General features: G+C 41.6%; 1 protein-coding gene across 1 annotated transcript in view; it reads left to right on the top strand.

Moving 5' to 3' along the window:
* The first annotated feature begins 264 nt into the window (after positions 1-264).
* The window catches only part of wdhd1 (WD repeat and HMG-box DNA binding protein 1), a 47,902-nt gene continuing 25,903 nt past the window's right edge, over positions 265-22,263 (top strand). Inside the window, exons 1-7 of the mRNA XM_059649165.1 lie at positions 265-336; positions 7,365-7,457; positions 12,096-12,207; positions 13,060-13,211; positions 13,511-13,622; positions 16,433-16,483; positions 16,742-16,837. Of these exons, the coding sequence (XP_059505148.1) occupies positions 332-336; positions 7,365-7,457; positions 12,096-12,207; positions 13,060-13,211; positions 13,511-13,622; positions 16,433-16,483; positions 16,742-16,837 (621 nt within the window). The 5' untranslated portion in view covers positions 265-331. The remainder of the gene's footprint in view (positions 337-7,364; positions 7,458-12,095; positions 12,208-13,059; positions 13,212-13,510; positions 13,623-16,432; positions 16,484-16,741; positions 16,838-22,263) is intronic.

Genomic DNA, 22,263 nt, shown 5'->3' with positions numbered 1-22,263 from the left:
ACCCTTGGACTTGTCAAAAGAGATGATAAGCGAAACGCGCATTTAACAACCTGCGTCTTTTGTATTTTTCATTACTCCTTTTTTTTAAACTTTCCCATCCGGGATTGTCTGTGACGTGTTGGGAGCTGGCGGTTGGCGGGAAACGTGAAGTTGTTGCTGAGCCGCGGAGTTCGCTGTCGGTTGGAGGACGGTCAGAGAGACAGAGACACTGCCGTCACCGCTACCCACCGTGAGTCTGCAATTCACTCTTTCTCCGACTGCTCAACACCGCGGTGATTCCGGTCTCTTGAGCAGTCCACCGTTTGGTGAATAAAACCCGAAAGAACTGCGGATGCTGTAAGTCAGGAACAAAAACGGAAGTTGCTGGGAAAGCTCGGCAGGTCTGGCAGCGTCTGTGGGAAAAAAAATAACAGTTAACGTATTTATGTTGAATAATGAGGTTAGAGGGTGGTGGGGAGGGGGAGAAGAGCTGATTGGATAGCTGCTGACGGAGCCGAGAGAGCGATGAAGGGACTATTGGTAGGGCAGGTCAGAAGAGAAGCTGAATGAGAGCTGAGAATGGATAGGATGTGCTGAAAGCACGTATGAAATGTAATAGTAGGAGTAAAAGTGGGTGAGAATAGGTTGTTTATGCTGAAAGCAACCAATGCCATGATCACAGATAATAAAGTGTGAAGCTGGATGAACACAGCTCATCGTGGGAGCAGATGCGGCGGAGACGGAGGAATTGGGAATAGGGGATGGAATTTTTGCAGGAGGGTGGGTGGGTGGGAGGAGGTGTATTCTAGGTAGCTGTGGGAGTCGGTGGGCTTGAAATGGACATCAGTTACAAGCTGGTTGCCTGAGATGGAGACTGAGAGGTCCAGGAAGGTGAGGGATGTGCTGGAGATGGCCCAGGTGAACTGAAGCTTGGGGTGGAAGATGTTGGTGAAGTGGATGAACTGTTTGAGATCCCCCCACTTCCTACAGACAAAGGGGGTTGCCATGGGCCCCAGCTATGCCTGCCTCTTTGTAGGTTACGTGGAACAGTCCCTCTTCCGCACCTACACAGGCCCCAAACCCCACCTCTTCCTCTGTTACATTGATGACTGTATCGGCGCCGCCTCTTGCTCCCAAGAGGAGCTCGAACAGCTCATCCACTTCGCCAACATCTTCCACCTCAACCTTCAGTTCACCTGGGCCATCTCCAGCACATCCCTCACCTTCCTGGACCTCTGTCTCCATGTCAGGCAACCAGCTTGCAACTGATGTCCATTTCAAGCCCACCGACTCCCACAGCTACCTAGAACACACCTCCTCCCACCCACCCACCCTCCTGCAAAAATTCCATCCCCTATTCCCAATTCCTCTGCCTCCGCCGCATCTACTCCCACGATGAGGCATTCCACTCCCGCACATCCCAGATGTCCACGTCCTTCAAGGACCGCAACTTTCCCCCACAGTGATCGAGAACGCCCTTGACCGCGTCTCTCGCATTTCCCGCAACACATCCCTCACACCCCGCCCCCGCCACAACCGCCCAAAGAGGATTCCCCTCGTTCTCACACACCAGCCCACCAACCTCCGGATACAACCCATCATCCTCCGACACTTCCGCCATCTACAATCCGACCACACCACCCAAGACATTTTTCCATCCCCACCCTTGTCTGCTTTCCGGAGAGACCACTGTCTCCATGACTCCCTTGTTCGCTCCACACTGCCCTCCAACCCCACCACACCCGGCACCTTCCCCTGCAACCGCAGGAAATGCTACACTTGCCCCCACACCTCCTCCCTCACCCCCATCCCAGGCCCCAAGATGACTTTCCATATTAAGCAGAGGTTCACCTGCACATCTGCCAATGTAGTATATTGTACCCGGTGTGGCTACCTCTACATTGGGGAAACCAAGTGGAGGCTTGGGGACTGCTTTGCAGAACACCTCCGCTCAGTTCGCAATAAACAACTGCACCTCTCAGTCGCGAACCATTTTAACTCCTCCTCCCATTGCTTAGACGACATGTCCATCGTGGGCCTCCTGCAGTGCCACAATGATGCCATCCGAAGGTTGCAAGAACAGCAAATCACATTCCGCTTGGGAACCCTGCAGCCCAATGGTATCAACATGGACTTCACAAGCTTCAAAATCTCCCCCTCCCCCACCACATCCCAAACCAGCCCAGTTCATCCCCTCCCCCTACTGCATCACAAAAACAGTCCAGCTCGTCCCTGCCTCCCTAACCTGTTCTTCCTCTCACCTATCCACACCTCCCACCTCAAGCCGCACCTCCATTTCCCACCTACCAACCTCCTCCCACCTCCTTGACCTGTCTGTCCTCCCCGGACTGACATCACCTCCCACCTATACTCTCCTCTCCACCTATCTTCTTCTCTATCCATCTTTGGTCCGCCTCTCCCGCTCTCCCTATTTATTTCCGAACCCTCTCCCCATCCCCCTCTCTGATGAAGGGTCTAGGCCTGAAACGTCAGTTTTTGTGCTCCTGAGATGCTGCTTGGCCTGCTGTGTTCATCCAGCTCCACGCTTTGTTGTGTTGAAATTTCTGTCTACCTTGTCACAGAGCAAAATCTTCTGTAAATGCCTATTCACCATCTATAGCAGTATTGAAGGTTGGATGACATTTGACTCCATTTTTACTCAAAACTATTTCAGACTCTGATATAAACTATGGGACATTATCTGGTCTCTAGCCTCTGACCAAATGTCTCTTGCAAACTAATCTCTGAAAATGTCAGCAGCTTTGGCAATTGAAGCTCTGGGGATACATTCAACAAAGACACATATGCCAGACTCCTAATTGACTACAGCTCCACCTTCAACATGATCATCCACTCAACTCTAAGACCTTTGGTCTAGGCTCCACCCTCTGCTTCTGGATCCTCAGTTTACTGATTCACAGACCACAATCAACAAAGCTAGACAACTGCACCTCCTCCATGATAACACTCAAAACTGGACCTCTCCAAGGAAGTGTCCCCTACTTTACTCCCATAACTGTGTGCCAGAATTGGCAAAGAACTTACAAGTTTGCTGACGACACCGCCTTGGTAGGACAGATATTAAGCAAGGATGAGCGAGAATACAGAAAGGAGATGAAGTGCTTGGTGCAGTGAGAACATCCTCTCAACATTATCAAAACTGACTGTTGACGTCAGAAAGAATGGAGGAGCTCCACGGAGCTGAGGTTGGGAGGGTGGACAACTCTTATACATGGACTTCAGTAAGGCATTTGATAAGGTTCCCCAAGGCAGGCTGATGGAGAAAGTGAAGTCACATGGGGTAGAAGGGAGTTTCTCAAATTGGAGACCTGTGACCAGTGGTGTTCCACAGGGATCTGTGCTGGGTCCACTGTTGTTTGTGATATATGTAAATGATCTGGAGGAAGGTGTCGGTGGTCTGATCAGCAAGTTTGCTGATGACACTAAGATTGGTGGAGTAGCTGATAGTGAAGGGGACTGTCAGAGATTACAGCACAATATAGATAGACTGGAGAGTTGGGCAGATATATGGCAGATGGAGTTCAAACCGGGCAAATGCGAGGTGATGCATTTTGGAAGATCAAATTCAAGGGCGAACTATACAGTAAATGGAAAAGCCCGAGGGAAGATTGATGAACAGAGAGATCGGGGTGTTCAGGTCCGTTGTTCCCTGAAGGTGACAACACAGGTCAATAGGGTGGTCAAAAAGGCATATGGCATGCTTTCCTTCATTGGGCGGGGTATTTTTAGTGCAAGAGTTGGCAGGTCACGTTGCAGTTGTATAGGACTTTGGTTCGGCCACATTTGGAGTACTGTGTGCAGTTCTGGTCGTCACGTTACCAAAAAGATGTGGATGCTTTGGAGAGGGTGCAGAGGAGGTTCACCAGGATGTTGCCTGGCATGGAGGGTGCTCGCAATGAAGAGAGGTTGAATAGATTAGGATTATTTTCATTCGAAAGACAGAGATTGAGGGGGACCTAATTGAGGTCTCCAAAATCATGAGGGGTATAGACAGGGTGGATAGCAAGAAGCTTTTTCCCAGAGTGGGGGACTCAATTACTAGGGGTCATGAGTTCAAAGTGAGAGGAGGAAAGTTTAAGGGAAATGTGCGTGGAAAGTTCTTTACGCAGAGGGTGGTGGGTGCCTGGAATGCGTTGCCAGTGGAGGTGGTAGACGCAGACTCATTAGAGTCTTTTAAGATATATTTGGACAGGTACGTGGATGGGCAGGGAGCAAATGGACACAGACCGTTAGAAAATAGATGACAGGTTAGACAGAGGATCTTGATCGGCGCAGACTTGGAGGGCTGACGGGCCTGTTCCTGTGCTGTAGGTTTCTTTGTTCTTTGTTTTTTGACAGTGTCAAATTCCTAGGAGTGACGATAAATGACAGCCTATCCTGGCCTTCCCTCGTAGATGCGGATGTTAAGAAGGCACAACAATGCCTCGTCTTCCTCAGGCAGCTCAGGAAATTTCCCTGCCCGTAAGGACCCTCACCAACTGTTGCCGATGCGCCATAGAAAGCATACTGGCTGTGTGTATGATGCCTGGTATGGCAACTGCTCTGCCCAGAACTGTAAGAAACCACAGAAGATTCTGTACTCGGCCCTGAACATCGCAGAAGTCAACCTTCCATGATGGACGCCATTTACACGGCTCGTTGCTGCAGAAAGGCTGGCAACATCATCAGAACCCATCGCACCCTGGTCATGCTTTCGTACGAGTTGTTTCAGGCACAAGACACAATCTCGAACACATTCAGGAACAGCTTCTTTCCGCCTATTGATCTGGCCTTGTGCATGCGCTGCGTGATGTAACCTGTATGCCTGTGAGGTTTTTTTTCACCATATGTCCTTGCTTACTTTGATCTGCCTGTACTGCTCTTAACAAAGCTTTTTGCTGTGTTTGGGTACACTTGACAAGAAATAAATCAAATCACATTAGATTTAGCATTTATCCATTTGCTGTGGCTATTGACCAAAACAAGGTACTTTCCTTTTGTTTCAAAAACACCGGCTTCGGTTCCAAAGTTTTCTAGTGGCTGACCATAGAATTGTTTGGATAGTTTCACATTCTAAGACACATTTCATAACTTCTCATCCTCCACCGCACTTCCAATATATACAGAGGTGAATGTCGAGAGGATTTTAAAGGAGAAAAAAATTGAGCGCTAATGTGTGCAGCTGGCTGCGCAGGGGCTGAAGAGATGGTGGGGGCGGTCACCAAGAGGCCAGAGATACGAGACTGGTAAAATATGGTGTTGGAAGAGATTAGAAAAGTGGGGAAATATGAAGTCACAAAATTAGTTAAATTTAGAGATGAGAATTTTAAATTTGAGATTCAGAGACCAGGTACTGCTATGTTAACAAGAATATTAAGGAATTATGAAATAGTCAATGGTCTTGAAGTTGGTAGTTAGACAGGAAAAGTTGACCCATACTTGTAGATAATGTTATTTATGACTTTTCATAAGTCCCTTTCAAGTCTAGAGGTAACAGCTAGTTCATGGAGGCTGGATGTGGGGCTATAGTTTAAGGGTAGGGCTGTTATGGGATGATACTGCTGAAAAGATGAAAACAAGATTTGTTTTCATATATTGCCCTTCATGACTTGAGGCACTTCACATCCAGTTGATTGGTGACTACACTCGAAATAAAAAGCATTGTGTAATGTAGGATGTGTGGCTCAAAATTAATGTGATCACAATCAGAGCTCTTTTGCTGCAATTGTTCGAAGGATAAATATTGCCAAGATACCAGTGGAAATTTTCTTGTTGCTGCCATCGTATAGTTTACACTGACATTAAAGGACAGACAGGCTTGGTTTAAAGTCTGATCAAAGCGAGTGCCTCAGAGAATGAAACATCCCTGCAGCACAGCACTGGACTGTCAGCATAGTATTTTTTGCCCAATTTTGTGAAGTGAGGCTTGTGCCCATGACCTTTTGTCTTAGAAGCGCTGGTGCTAAATGCTGAGCCTCCACTGTCAGTGAAGTGATATATAGTTGCATGAGGGGAAAATGGGTAAAGGTGGATAAATTCTTAGAACCTGATCAGTTGTACTGTAGAACAATATGGGAAGCTAGGGAATTGATTGCTGGGCCTTTTGCTGATATATTTGTATCATTGTTATCAATGGGCGAAGTGCCAGAAGACTGGAGGTTGGCTAACATGGTGCTATTATTTAAGAAGGATGGTAAGGACAAACCAGGGAACCATAATCCAGTGAGCCTGACATCAGTGGCGGGCAGGTTGTTGGAGGGGATTCTGAGGGACAGGATTTACATACATTTGGAAAGGCAGGGACTGATTAGGTTTCGTCTACATGGCTTTGTGCAATGGCAATAGTGTCTCACTAACTTGAGTTTTTCAAAGAAGTGACAAGGAGGATCGAAGAAGGCAGATCAGGGAACGTTGTCAAAATGGACTGAAGTTAGGTGCTCGACAAGGTTCTGCTTGATAGACTGTAACAAGGTTAGATCACATTGAATGCAGGGAGAACTAGCAAATTGGATACAAAATTGGCTCAAAGGTAGGAGATTAGTAGATAGGTGACGGTGGACTGTTGCGTTTTGGACTGGAGGCCTGTGACCAGCAGTTTGTTGCAAGGATTTGTGCTGGGTCCGTTGCTTTTTGTCACTAATATAAACGATTTCGGTGTGAATATTGGAGGTATGGTTAGTAAGCTTGCAGATGACACCAAAATTATTGACGTAGTGGACAACAAGGGAAGTTACTTCAGAGTACGTTGGGACCTTGATCAGATGGGCTGAGGAGTGGCAGGTGGAGTTTGATTTCGATAAATGTTTGGGGCTACATTTTCGTAGTGCAAATCAGGGCAGGACTTAGACACCTGGGGAGTGTTGTCAAATGAAGAGACTTTGGAGTGTAGATTCATATTTCCTTGAAAGTGGAGTTGCAGATAGACAGGGTAGTGAAGAAAGCGTTTGGTATGCTTGCCTTTACTGTCAGTGCAACTAGGCCTGAAACGTCAACTTTTATGCTCCTAAGATGCTGCTTGGTCTGATGTGTTCATCCAGCTCCACACTTTGTTATCTTTTACAAGGATGTTGCCTGGATTGGAGTGTTTGAGCTATAGGGAGAGGCTAAATAGATTGGCACTATTTTCACTATTGGAGGCTGTGAGGGTGAGCTTATGGAGGTTTACAAAATCATGAGGGGCATTTGGGCTGAAGTGCCTGTCTCTGTGCTATAGGACTCCGTGACTTTAAAAAAGATGGGTCTGGTAAAGTGCCCTGACAAACATGGTGGGAGGTAATACACAGTTGTTGGAGGAGGCCAATCAATAGTGTGGTATGGAAGATGGCAATAGTTACAAACCTGTCTGAAATGTTACTTTTTTGGAATGTTCTTTTTCTTTTAATTAGGTCAAAGCAATCCAAGATGCCAGCTGAGAGAAAACCAATGCGGTATGCTCACCCGGATGGATATACAGGTGTTTGTTTTGATGAAAGTGGAAGGTAAGGTAGCTTGTTGTAGGCTGGCCTGGTTGAACTCAATGTTTTCTTCCTTTTGTTTTTAACTAAATTTGCATTGATATTTTATGAAGCTTTTTAGTTCAGTTTTACCTCAGGGATAAGCAGATCATCGTTATTTGAGGCCTTTTCTCAACCATGGGCGTTGACAGTAACTTGGAAATTCTTTGTTTTCTATCTTCTCCCAAGTATCTCAGTTGAAACCAAAACATTAACTCCTTGGCTCTGCTGCGCCGTTCCATAAGATTATGGAAAGCCTTCTGCATCAATTCCACATTCTTGCCTAATTCCTATATTTCCTCAGTGTCCAAAAATCTATTGATCACTGACTTGAATCTCTGCCAAGGGATACGTGGCTATGGGCCAAGTGCTGGAAATTAGGATTAGAATAGCTAGGTGGTTATTTTTGACTGGCACTTCCTTGATGTGCTGAAGGGCCTTTATCTGTAGACCTCTATGGGGGTGTTCAATGACTGAGTCCCTAGATCTCTTGGGTAGAGAATTTCAAAGATTCACAATCCTTTGAATGAAGAAATTTCTCCTCATCACTAAATGGGTGATATTTATTCTGAAAGTATAACTTGTAATTTGACTGTTCCATCTGAGGATACAACCTATCAACAATTGCTGTTATCAAGCCCAAATAAGCATTTTATATGTTGCAAAGAGAATGCTTATCATTATTCTATTTGGCAGAGAATGTAGGCCCAATCTGCTTCATCTCTCGTAGGACTGCTTGTTTTGTTTAAATTCATTTGTGGAATATGGGTGTGGTTGGCTGGCTTGCATTTGCCCTTGAGAAGGTGGTGGTGAATTGCCTTGAACTGCTGCAGTTCACCTGTTGTAGTTGACACACAATGCCAATAGGGAGGGAATTCCAGCGATGTTGTTAGAATGGTGATATATTTTCAAGTCAGGGCAGTGAGTAACTTGGAGGGAAACTTGAAGATAATCGTGTCCCTATATATCTACTGCCCTTGTCCTTCTAGATGGAAGTGGTCGTGGGTTTGGAAGGTGATCTGTATGGATCTTCAGTGAATTCCTGCAATGCATCTTGTAAATAGTACACATTGCTGCTACTGAGCTTCAGTGGTGGAGGGAGTAGGTGCTTGTAGATGTAGTGCCAATCAAGTGGATTGCTTTGTCCTGGATGGTATAAAACCTCAAGTGTTGTTAGAGCTGCACCCATCCAGGCAAGTGGGGAGTATTCCATCACGCCTCTGACTTGTGCCTTGTAGATGCGGAAGGGCTTTGTGGAAATCTCAGGAACTGACCCTTTTATCTCTGGAATCAGTCTAATGAATCTTTGTTGCAATCTCTCAAAGGCAAGTAATTCTTTCATTAAGCAGAAGAAATAACACTGTACACAAAACTCCACAGGTGGTCTCCACAGAGCCCTTATGCCCCAGGCTCCTTATGCCTGTGATGCCACCAACTTTTCTCTTTGCTGATGAATCATCAATTTCACCACCATCAATCATGAAATACTCATTTTAGTGTGCTCAATGGACTTGGGAAACTCCTGCACTGCCTGGATCTGCTAGACATGTAGGTAGTCGTCCATTCCCTGGCTACCTGTGCACTTTAACCTGCAATGTAATTATTTCTCTAAACATGCTAACCACTACTGCAGGAGCACAGCAATGATGAGCCCAATGACTTGTGATCCAGTGACACTTCCTGCATTTATGCGTGTCTGGCACAAGTGGTGTATCCATGACTTCAAATTATATCGCAGAATGTACGCTCCACTTGGTCAAGCTGACCTGCCATCCTGTAATTGGTAGAAAATCATAGCAATGCTCATCAATTAGCTGCTTCTCCAGTACTGAAGCAAAATCCGACTATAGAAAACAGCTTCCAGTGCAGACTGTCTTCTCCAGCTGTTTTAAGTTTCTATTATTCATTTGCCTTTCTAAATGTTTACTATAACTGTATGTTAACTCTGTGATTTAACTTTATGTAAGGACACCCAAGTACCTCTTGAAAGCATGAGTTCTACCCTTTATTTCATCTTAGACAAGATGAGGCGTGCATTTCTTCCTTTAAGTATTTAATCATGTATGTGTGGAAGAGTTACACATGAAGAAAATGGTGTGCAAATCCAATTTGTGTCACAGAAACAAAGGTTTTATTCCAGTTTTACAGATAACAAGCTTCAAATCAACTCTTTCTTCAGATAATTTCCAATCAACATGTTACACTTTACTCACTCCTATCTCAACCCATTTGTTTTTGCATAGTTTACATTCCATGTTAGTGCACGAGACTATACTATCCAAGCATATTTAACCTTTTACACATGATTATTATCCAAATAGAGGGTTATTGGACACAAAGCATTGATTCTTTCTCCCGACACATGCTGCCAGACTTGCTGAGTTTCTCCAGAAATTTCTGTTTCAGATTTCTAGCATCTGCAGTTCTTGATTTTAATTTACTGCAATATTTTCCTTTTAGTCCCTTCTGTTGCTTAGACTGTAACTTTTCATTTTCAATCTGAATAGCAGCATTTATTAGTGTCACTATTTTAATAAAATCTACTTTTATGTTCTTGTTCACTCGAACAGTCTATATCTCTCTCTTGTCTGTCTCTATTCTCCTAGTAGTTTACTTTCCCATCTAGTATCATCAGCAAACTTGAGGACAATATGTTTGATTCCCTCATCAGAGTCATTTATGTGGATTGTTAATGACCGGGAGTCCAAGCACTGATTATTGCTGTCTTCTAGTACTGGCATGTTACTACTTTTAAAGTACAGTTATTGCCTGGGAAAGTTGTCTTCGAAGCTTTGCTTCAGTTGAAGAAGGTGCAATGCCTGGGCATGTGCTTCTTGTTTGAAGAGGACAAGTCTGTATGTATAAGTAAATGTATATTCTTATAAGTGAGCCAGACTGATCATCATAAATTGGTTGTTAATGTATTTCTTAGAACACTCTTGATTGTTTAGCAAATGCTGACCAATTGCAGAATTACGTATAATTTTGAACACTCTTGTGTTTTACAAACATGAGTTGGTTGGGTGCAGTCAGTTCACTCTGTTGTTGAAGCTCACTGCTAGTGTGTTGCGATGTTTGTAGGGGCTGTGCGTCCAAAAGACTGGTGGATTATATCAAACCACGTGTCCATTGACAGTTCACACAGACAGAATATTGACTTTACTCAACCAACCCATGCTTCTACAATTCAAAGAGGAATCACTATTATGTGAAGAATTATATTAACAACCAATCTGATTATCAGTCAGGCTCATTCTCACTTGTGAGAAGGGGTGTATGTTGATATATAGGGCCATGTCCTTCTCGATCAAGTTGAATATGCCCAGGCCCAATGTGGCCTTTGAATTAAACAAAAGCTTTGGAGAATCTCTTTACAGGTACATTACCCGTAGCAATGACTACACCAATCGGAGTCAATCAGTCAGCACTCCTTTTTCTTGTGATTATAAAGTGCTGATCTCTGTGTGTCTGTACTGATGAGTGCAGGCCAGAAAATTTAGTATTATTCATATTTCAGAAATTACAATTTTCTTCAAAATAAGAAATACTGGCCCATGTGGTCTAGTGAGCATTGACCTTGAAGCATTGCCAAAAGGAAGAATGTCAACATATGATAGTCAAGTAGCAGACAAAAGCAGGCAACAGACAAGTATGAACTACAGCGGTGGGAGAAGAGTGAAGATGTCAGTTAAATAATTTTAGTGCTGGTGTTCCAGTTATGCTGAAGTTGACTGGAACGTTTAATGGTTTTTAATAAAGGGATCTGATAAATGAGTCTCTGGGTAATCTCAGCCATCAGGCTGACATGGACTGAAATAAGGAGGTCCTTTAGGTGTATAATGTTCAGGTACAACCTTTTCTGGAGACCTCAAATAAATTACAGCTGCCACTGAGCACATCCTGAAGACCAAAGCAATTGGGCGTGCAATTGAGCAGTTCTACACACTGGATGCAGAGTTTCTGAATTTTGGAACTACGCATGATGCAAATGTCTGCTGGTTGTTAGATGTGCTTCTTGCTTTTGTTTTAAAGATATATCTGTGTTGTATAAACTGTTAAAAGTGGCATTTACTTTTAAAATATATCACTTATCTGTTAGTTACTGTTTATATTGATTCTGATTTGTGTTACAGTAGACATCTCAAGAAATGAAAACTCAGTGATATTCTTTTGGGGTGGGGTGGTGCTATTTAGTGAATTTTGTCCATGCTTCCCCTTTTCTGATCATAACTAAATGTCCATAATTTAAACAAATAAATTTTGGTGTAGATCTAGTCCTTGAATTGACTACAAAAATCAATCTCCAGACAAGGTGAGGGATGAATGCCAGTCAGTATATCTTGCTGGTGATGTCAATTTGGGGGATAAATATTAGTCTTCATGCTGGGAGAGTTCTGCTGATGCTTTTTCAGTAGTGCCATGGAATGTCTTGCATCCAACCAAGAAACTTTTGATTTGATGTTTCATTTCAACTTGTCGTCAGTACTGAAATGACAGCCTGTTTTGCTTCACTATGGCTCAAAGACCTTAAGGCTTGAAAGGCAAGAGTGTTTCAGTTATCAGGGTGCGCAGTCTTTACAAAGACTTCAGGCTCTCTTTTTGTTCATCTCCTTGAATTTCCAGATTTATTGTAACCAGTGGCAGTGATGGAGACGTTAGGATATGGGAAAGTCTGGATGATGATGATCCCAAATCAATCAACGTGGGTGAAAAAATTTATTCACTGGCTCTCCGGGTATGTGTTTCCTTTGCATTTCTATGGATTCTTTTTCAAATATTTCTAAAATTACAAATTGTGTATGCCCCAAGTTGACTTGATCCGGTATGCAGCAATTTATAATGGATAGACACCCTTCATTTTAATATTTTGGCAGTGACAGCTTTTCAACGTTATTAATTTTTTAAAAGTTCTGGAAATGCACCCACAATCTGAATTTAACTACAAAATATTAATATCAGGAGATTGTTGTTAATGGTCATGTAAGTTTTCGAAAGTGGAGGAATGAAAATGTCCTGAATAATTCTTGAATCCTTGCAAGCATTGCAGGAAGATTTGCAGGATGGTACAAGTTGAAAATTTAAAATTCAATTCGTTAGGTGAAATAATCTGTCATGAAAACAGTGTCGCTTGAATATTTTTCATAATTACATTTTTGATTTGTCATATTTATTTTGTAATCTTGTGTTTCTGCATGTGGCACAATTTAATGTGGGTACTTTAATTCAATTATTAGTTTGTTGAAATGATTTATAATTTGTACTTCTCCCTCCCCAAGTGAAAACCCTGAAAGCTCCTATGATTTTGTAATGTCTAATGATTGTATCAGTGGAGTGTATCTAATACAATAAACAACAGTGAGAATCTAAAATCAAGTATCATCTGCTTTTACAAGATTCAATCTGTTTATCATGAATGCATATTCAAATATTAACTTCAGCTTTTCAACTGCAAGTTAAGAATGAGTAATATTTTTGCAATATTTCATAAAAAATAATTTTCTCTCTATGCATCAAGCTGTTAGATTAGATAATCAATTATGATTTAAAGAGATTAATAATTGAAAAATATTTCTTTTTCTGCCTTTAGAATGGAATGCTTGTTACAACTGTTTCTAACAACATTGTTCAAGTTCACTCCTTCCCTGAGGGTTTACCAGATGGTATTTTAACACGCTTCACCGCTGAAGTGAACCACGTTGTCTTCAATACTTCTGCAACCAGTGTTGCTGCTGGTTCCAGGTAACGCAAGATTGGAGAATATTACCATATTCCAAATGATCACTCGTAGCGGATTCTAGGTATTCATTAGCATTGTTAAACATTGCTAATTAGAACTTTTCGAAGGGGAAAGATGAAAGGATGCACATATAACATTAATGGGTATTTTTGATTTTGAGTGTAATACGTTAGAGTTATAACATGTATATGTGTTTTGTTTTCTGTTAATGAGGAAGACTAACATATTTTGTTAATGTGGGATCTGAATGTTGCCTCGAGTTATGGACAAAGTAGGTAATTTGCATGGTTATCTCTTGCAGTGACTTCATGGTGAAGATCATTGAGACTAAGGACAACAGTCAGCAGAAGACAATTCGAGGTCATGAAGGTCCTATTCTCAGTGTTGCTTTTGATCCAAAGGATTTATTTTTGGTAATAAAATATTAATGAACCATAATCTATTCAAGATCTGACATAAATAGGCTATAAAGTGCTTTTAAAGTAAGACTAAAGAATGCTAAAATAGATTTACAATTTGGGTTTTATATTAAAGTCATAAGAAATTGGAGCAGGAGTAGGCCATTTGGGCTTTCAAATAAGCATCACCATTCAATAAAATCATGGCTCAAGTTAATCTTGGCCTCAACATCGCACTCCTGCTCCCTGCACCAAAAAAACTTGACCTATTTACATCAAAAATCTGTCCACTACAGTCTTGAATATATTCAATGACTCAGCCTCGTCTGGCCTGTGGGGTATAGAATTCAGAAGATTCTGAGAAAACAAATTTGCGCTCAACTCTTCTGAAACTAACCTTGATTCTTTCCTGCGAGGAAATATCCTCTCAGCATCTAACCTGTCAAGCCCTTTAAAAATCTGTATGTTTCAATAAGATGACCTCTCCTACTCTTGTGAACCCCAAGTATTGGCCCAATCTCCTCAATTGTTTTTCAAAAGGCCATCATTCATTCACAGGGATCAACCTTGTTGATTTTTTTTTTGTTTTGAAATGCTTCCAATTCAAATATATCCCTTCTTAAATAAGGAAGTATGTTCCTCTTTAATCACTGAAGATTTTGGTAATTTTACTTAATGACGTCTCCCACACTTGTGACAGTTGTTGGAAGACTTCCTTACTTCATTTTACAACCCATATGTAATAATGGCCAACATTCCATTTGCCTTCCTAGTTATTCTCTGTACCTGAACACTACTGTCTTTTGACCCGTGAATAAGGGCACCCAGATCTATCTGACACCATATCCTATGATGTCTCTTTGTTTAGATGATATGCTGCTTTTCTATTCTTGCCACAAAAGTGACAAACCTTTGAGTTTTTCAATGTTATCTGTCTTGACGTATCTATAGGATTTAGTACGCTCTTTGTGGCCTCTTTCTAACTTGCTTTCATACCTAGTGGAAGGAACTTATTCCTGCCTATTTGAATAATGTGGATAAAGGAGAGTCTGTGATTGTGGTGCATTTGGGTTTCAAAAAGGCATTTAACAAATGCCACATCGGAGATTGACATGCAAAATAAGTGTCCATGGTGGAAAGGATTGCGTGTTAGCAAGGGTAGGGATTTAGTTTGGTGATAGCTATGATTAATCCTGAGATTTTATCTTATGGTGACAGGTTGGACATATATCAATTAAAATTAAAAGTTGTAATATTATTGGAACATACAAAGCGACTTAACAAAGTGTTTCTTCTGAAAAGATGTATCTCATGGGAGAAACTAGAACTTGAGCACATAATTTTCAAAAAATGATTTACCCATTTAAGACAGACATGAGAATTTGTTTTCTCTCAATGAGTCATGAATCTGTGGAACTCTTTCTATCTCGGAGACCTTTAGGAATTGGGTCATTTGAATATTTTTAAGGAGATGTAGGTAGATTTTTGATTAACTGGGGAGTCATGGGGTTTAGGGGGTAGGCATGAAAGTGGAGTTAAGGCTTTAGGTGGATCAGCTATGATCTTATTGAATGGGGGAGTGGGCTGAAGGCGCCAAATGGCTCACTTTTGCTCATAGATTTCATGTTTTGACTTTGTGTTATCAGCAGATCTGGCTACAATACACTCTCTTCCCTTCATCTAAATCACTGATATATGGTGTAGATAGCCGTGTCCCTAAAACTGATTCCTGTGGCACCTTGCTAGTTACTGTTAACATAGACAAGTTGGTGAAGTTAGCAGATAAGTGGCAGATGGATTTCAGTGCAGAGAAGTGAGAGGTGATGCATTTTAGTGGGACAAATGTAAAATTACACCTTCTGTTTTATGCTGTCTTTCAAACTGAATTGCAGGAGTGGAGGATGGTGGGGTGTATATGCACAGTTCAGTGAAGTTGAAAACACATTGAGATATCAATTAATAAAACATACAGTATCCTTGACTTTATTAATAGGGGCACAAAGTTAGGTGATAATGAACTTGGAGGACAAGCATAGCAGCTCTGGGGCATATAATTCCATTTGCATAACAATTGTTGCAAAGGCAGGGATGTCAGCACTGGTTTGGCCTCATTCATTGGATGGATGAGCACCATGTGCCCAACGACCACCTTCTCTTCAGTGAAATGACCACTATATTCTGAACTTCCAAATACCTATATCTCTGCTGCAAGGGCCCCTGCAAGTGAGATGTGAAAATGGAGGTCTTTGAAATTGGAGACAGTTCCTGAGCCCTGGAGGCCAACTGGATAAACATTGGAGAGGTCAGCAAAAAGGCAAAGCTCAGCTGATTAAGAAGTTGGTCCAGAGTGGGATAAAAAAACACCAGTGAATCGTGCATTTTCTCAGCCCACTGTCTTCCTGTGCAGCAAATTTGGCAGAGACTGCCAAATTAGACCACAGCTCCTGAGCCATACAATACATTACCTAGTACAGTTGACCACTAAGGCATAAACCATGATTATGCAAGATTTAAAGCCTTTGTTACCTCCTCATGGAAATCTAATTTTTTTCAAACACTATTGCTCACTTAATAAACTATGCTGTGATTTTGTAAATGCCCTGCGGCTGATTTCTCCCATCAACAAATGTTAGGCTAACCTGCCTAGAATTCCATTCTCTCTGTCTCACTTCATTGCTGACATTTCCTGTTAAAAGCTCAGAACTGAGCTCTGAATGTTATAAATGACTACAGTGCAGGCTAGAAATGTTTTGCACATGTTCAAATAATTTCATGGTTCACTGCTTAAATTATTAAGCGGGTAATATTTGTGTCCTGTTTTACAGGCTTCCTCTAGTTGCGACGGATCAGTTTGTGTCTGGAAAATTGCTGATCAAGTAAGTTGGCCAACCTTTATGATTAAGGTCATGTTGTTATGTGCAACAGTGCTGATTTTGTTGGATGCAGTTTTACTGAAAGTTGGTATGTGTTTAAAAAAAATCTTAAAATTAAGTTGAAGTGCACTGTGAATTTGAAGTCTGCATTGTCGTCATGTTCGTTTAACATTTCTTCTCTTTTGTGCAATCATATAAAATTTGCTTTGAAGTAAAATACATTTAACACATGAAATAATAGTTGTGTTTTCTATTTCGTAGACACGCGTGGCAAGTTGGCCACTGTTAGCTAAATTCAATGAGGTGAACCGTGCAACGTCAATATGTCGACTTGAGTGGCAACCGAAGATTGGAAAGGTAAGTATAAAACTAGCACCATACAAAAATATCTTAAGAGAAACCATAAAATTATTTTTACAAAAGAGATTAAGAGAATATTACATTGGTCATGGATATAATCCTAGTACTACTTGGGGGTAAACAGATGAGGTCAGATATCTGAAATGAAAGGACATAAAATGTAATAGGAATGAAATTATTTCTGCGTGTAGTCGTGTTTACTGATACTTAATTAAAGGAGTTCATTTTACATAAATTAAGTGTAGTTTCCCTCTTCTTCATGACTGATTAATCTCTTAAGATTCATAAAAACCAAAAGAAATGCAGATGCTGTAAATCGGGAACAAAAACAAAAGTTGCTGGAAAAACTCAGCAGTATCTGTGAAGAAAAAAAGTCAACCTTAACATTTCGGATCCAGTGGAACTTTCTCAGAAGAGTTCTGAGGAAGTGTCACCAGATCCAACACATTAACTGATTTTTTGTTTTCTTCACAGATGTTGCCAGACCTGCTGAGCTTTTCCAGCAACTTTTTTGTTTTTGTCTTAAGACTCACAGTTGTTTGTGCAGTCAGTACTCTCAGCTGCTGTTGCAGTGTGTCACCTGGTAAGAGAAGTATAACATCTCGCGAGAAATGATTTTGATTTCTACAAATCTGTAGAATGTGAATTTTTTTTTTGAAACACTTAAATAAAAAGAAATTACTTCAATTCTAATAGAATGCATTGAAATGTTTACTTTAATACTGGCATGTAGACGCTTGGTGCATTGGCCAGTAATAGTCAGAGTCATATACACATACAGCTCGGAAACAGACTCTTAGGTCCAACTCGTCTGCGCTGACCAGATTCTACATAAATCAAGTCCCATTTGCCAGCATTTAGCCCATTTCCCTCTTAAACCCTTCCTATTCATATACCCACATTGTACCAGCCATCATGACTTCCTCTGGCAGCTCATTGCATATATGCACCATCCTCAATGTGAAAAATTTGCCCCTTAGGTCCCTTTTTAAATCTTGCCCCTCTTGCCTTAAACCTATGTCCTCTAGTTTTGGATTCTCTCATCCTGGGGAAGCGACTTTGTCCATTCACCATATCTATGCACCTTGTGATTTTATAAACCTTGAGAAGGTTGCTCTTCAGCTTCCAATACTCCAGAAAAAGTAGCCCTAGCTACTTCAGCCTTCCCTGTAGCTCAAGCCCTCCAGCCCCGGCAACATGTTCATAATTCTTTTCCGAACACTTTCTAGTTTCACAACATCTTTCCTATAGGATGGACACTAGAATTGCACGCAATACTCCAAAAGTGACCTAACTAATGTCCTGTGCAGTTGCAACATGACCTCCTAACTCCTATACTCCATGCACTGACCAATAAAGGCAAGCATACAAAACGCCTTCGTCACTATCCTGCCTACGTCTGACTCCACTCTCAAGAAGCTATGAACTTGCTCTCTAAGGTCTCTTTGTTCAGCAACACTCCCATGACCTTAATATTAAGTGTATAAGTCCTGCCCTGATTTGTCTTTTCAAAATGCAGAATGTCATGTTTATCTAAATCGCACGCTACCTACCACTCCTCGGCCCATTGGCCCTTTTGATCAAGATGCCTTCTTACTCTGAGGTAATCTTTTGCTGTTGACTACACCTCCAATTTTGGTGTCATCTGCAAACTTCCGAACCGTACCTCCTACATTCTCGCATCCAAGTTATTTATATAAATGACAAAAAAGCAGTAGGCCCAGCACCGATTCTTGTGGCACACCACTGTTCACAGTCTCCAGTCAGAAAAGCAATCATCCTCCACCACGCTCTGTCTTCTACCTTTGGGCTAGTTCTGTATCCAAATTGCTAGTTCGCTCTGTATTCCATGTGATCTAACCAGTCTACCATAAGGAACCTTGTTGAACGCCTTGCTGAAGTCCATATAGATCATGTCCACCACTCTGCCTTCATCAATCATCTTTGTTACTTCAAAAAACTCAAGTTAGTGAGACACAATTTCTCAGCAACGAAACTCATGTTGACTATCCCTAAACAGTCCTTACCTTTCCAAATTCATGTAAATCCTGTCCCTCAGGATTTCCTCCAACAATATTCCCACCACTGATGTCAGTCTCGCTTAGAGGTAAGTCCTGAGAAAAATCAGCTCGGTTTGAATGAAGGAAATGTACACACTTAAATTGGTATATTTGACCTGTATCGATCTCATGAAACATGTGTTTCTATCTTAGTCTTTTAATCAAGAACCTGGATGTAATAGATACTTGGCAAATCTAGTATGCTTCAATGAAGTTGGATATTTAGAACGTCAGAATTGTTTTGAGTAGATTATTGCACATGCTGTTGATAACTGTACATTAAGTAGCATGAAATGTTGGGGTTTCACACCTCCCAATGGTGAAGCTTCTTTTCAGTGGCCAGTTTTTATGTATTAATTGATAATACACTGGCTTACTTGTAATGGAACTTGCTGTTTGGGCTCTTCTACTGGAGCTCTTAGTGCCTGCTGTTAAGATCTCAAATATACATGTGTTTCTGTTTAAGGTCTGGGGTGTTCGTTTTGGCAAATAATGGCATCTTGAAGTCTGGGGTGTTTGCTGATGCATGAGTAACACGTAATCAGTCTTGGATTGGCAAAGTAGTGTGTGCTCAATTCCTGATTAGTTTCTTTACCGTGATAGTCAAAAATTATAATATGACTATCTCTGGGACCACATTTTCCTTCCAATTTTTCCCTGTTAGTAAGAAGTCATAAACTGAGAAAGCCAACTAAGGAAATACTATCAAAGTACTTTGTCTGTTTAGAAGTATGTAGTGTCATATTCTAGTCATTAATATCAGCCCAAATATCAAGCTGATTCATCTAAATATTCTGGAGAATTCCAAAACCACCAATATCTTCTAGATAAAGTAACCATTTGTGTATTTGTGACTTTGTAATAACTTGTTTCAGGCAGCGGCAGTTAACTAAAAACTTTTGTTCTTTAGCTTGTCATATTAGCAGGGTTGTTGCAGTGGGTAGTTTTAGCTTCCCCTGTACTGACTGGGACTCACTGTGCCAGGGGCTTGGATGGGGCAGAATTTGCAAGGACCATTCCGTAGGGTTTTTTGACACAGTATTTAAGCAGTCCAACCAGGAAAGGGTTATACTGGGCCTGGTTTTTGTAAATGAGTCTGTCTGGGTGAGCGAAGTTTCAGTGGGGGGGCGTTTTGGGAGTAGTGAACATAATACCCTGAGTCCTAAGATGCCCATAGGTAGAGATAACAGCAGGCCTTAGGTGAACGTGTTAAATTTGGCAGAGGCAAACTACAACAATATTTGGCAGGAAGTGGAGAATTTTGATTGGGGGGAGCCTTTTGAGGGTAAATCCACATTGAACTTAAGAGTATTTCAAACATCAATTGTTAAGAGTTCAGGAGCAGCACATTCCTGCGCGAATGAAGGATAGATGTGACAAGTAGTATGAACCTTGGATGACCAGGGATGTTATGACCTTGGTCAAAAGAAAAACAAAGCATACATAAGGTCTGGGAAACAGTGAAGCCCTTGAAGTGTATGAACCCATAGGAAAGAACTTAAACAAGGTATCAGACAGTCTAAAAGGAGTCATGGAAAATCATTAGCAAACAGGATTAAGGAAATCCCAAGGCTTTTTATATCTATATAAAAAGTGAGAGGGTACCTGGGGAAAGGGTTGACCCACTCAAGGGCAAAGGAGGGAATCTGTGGGGCCTGAAGAGGTGGGTGAAATCCTAAATGGATACTTTTGTACTGGTATTCACCAAAGAGAAGAAACTGGTGAGGATGATCTCATGGAAGGGATTGTGTAATTTCTAAGCCAAGTTGCTATTACAAAGGAAAGAGGTGTTGTGCGTCTTAAAAAGTATTGAGTGAGATAAGCCCCTGGGTCCTTATAGGATCTAATCCCAGAATATTTGGGGAGACGAGAACAAATTGCTGGAGCATTGACCGACATCGTTGTATCCTCTTTGGCCAAAGGCGAGGTTCCAGAAGTCTGGAGTATTGACCCATTGTTGAAGGAGGGTAGCAGGACTACAGGCTTGTGAACTTCAGGTCAGTGGTAGGGAAATTATTGGAAAAGATTTTTAGAGTCAAGATCCATACGCGTTTAGCAGCAAATGGACTTAGTAATTAGACTGTGCATGTGCATGTGTGTGTTGAGAGGGGGGCTAGTTGTGCCCTCACTAAGTTGTTTGGATTTTTTTGAGGAGTTAATGAAAGATGATGTCTACGTGGACTTCGGTAAAGCCTTTGACAAGGACACTCATGGCAGACCGGTACAAAAAAATGAAGTCACATGATATCAGATGAGCTGGCAAGACGGATACAGAGCTAGCTTAGTCATAGGAGACAGAAGGTAGCGGTGGAAGGATGCTTTTTGGAATGGAAGGCTGTGACTATTGGCGTTCCACAGGATCAGTGCTGGGACTTCTGTTTGTGGTCTACTTAAATGATTTGGAAGAAAGTGTGGCTGGTCTAATTGGTAAGTTAGCAGATAATACAAAGATTGGTGGTGCTGTGGATAGTGAGGAGGATTGTCAGAGGATACAACAGGATATAGATCAGTTGGAGGCATGGACAGAAAAACGACAGATGAAGCTTAATTCAGACAAATGTGAGGTGATGCATCTTGGAGAGTCAGGTACAAGTGGAAACTATATAGCAAATGACAACACTTAGGAGTATTGATATGCAGAGGGATCTGGGTGTGCAGGCCCATAGATCACTGAAGGTGGCAGTGCAAGCAGATAAGGTAATAAAAAAAGGCCGAAGGCGTGCTTGCCTAGATTGGAAGGGGCATTGAGTATAAGGATAGGCAAGTTATGCTGCAGCTTTATAGAACTTTAGTTAAGCTGCACATGGAATATTACATACAGTTCTAGTTACCACACTCCAAGTAGGATGTGGATGCTTTGGAGAGGGTGCAGAATAGGTTTACCAGGATGTTGCCTAGTACGGGGGAATTTTAGCTATGAAGAAAGTTTTGATAGACTGGATTTGTTTTCACTGGAAAGCAGGAGGCTTTTCTCACAGAGGGTAGTGAGTACTTGGAACGCACTGCCAGAGGAGGTGGTAGAGGCAGACACAGTATCAGCTTTCAAGAAGCACTTGGACGAATACATGAATAGGAAGGGAATAGAGCGATACAGATCGTGTAAATGAAGACCGTTTTTGTATGGAAGGGCAAAATGTGTTGGCACAGGTTTGGAGGGCCAAAGGGCCTGTTCCTGAACAACAGTATTGTTCTTTGTTCTATTACCAAGAATCACACCTTCTCACTACTGAAACTTTACGGATTGGATTGTCTTAAGAAATTTTTATGTAAAATTAATTAAAAGATGTTATTCCAAAGTAGTGTTGTTATGAAACTAAACCTATTTTGAACACAGGACTTTGCCTTCAAACTGAAAAAAACTGT

Source organism: Stegostoma tigrinum, chromosome 10 (genome assembly GCF_030684315.1).
Source record: "Stegostoma tigrinum isolate sSteTig4 chromosome 10, sSteTig4.hap1, whole genome shotgun sequence".
Lineage (NCBI taxonomy): Eukaryota > Metazoa > Chordata > Chondrichthyes > Orectolobiformes > Stegostomatidae > Stegostoma > Stegostoma tigrinum.
The sequence above is the reverse complement of the archived record's forward strand: the minus strand, read 5'-3'. Positions and strand labels throughout refer to the sequence as shown.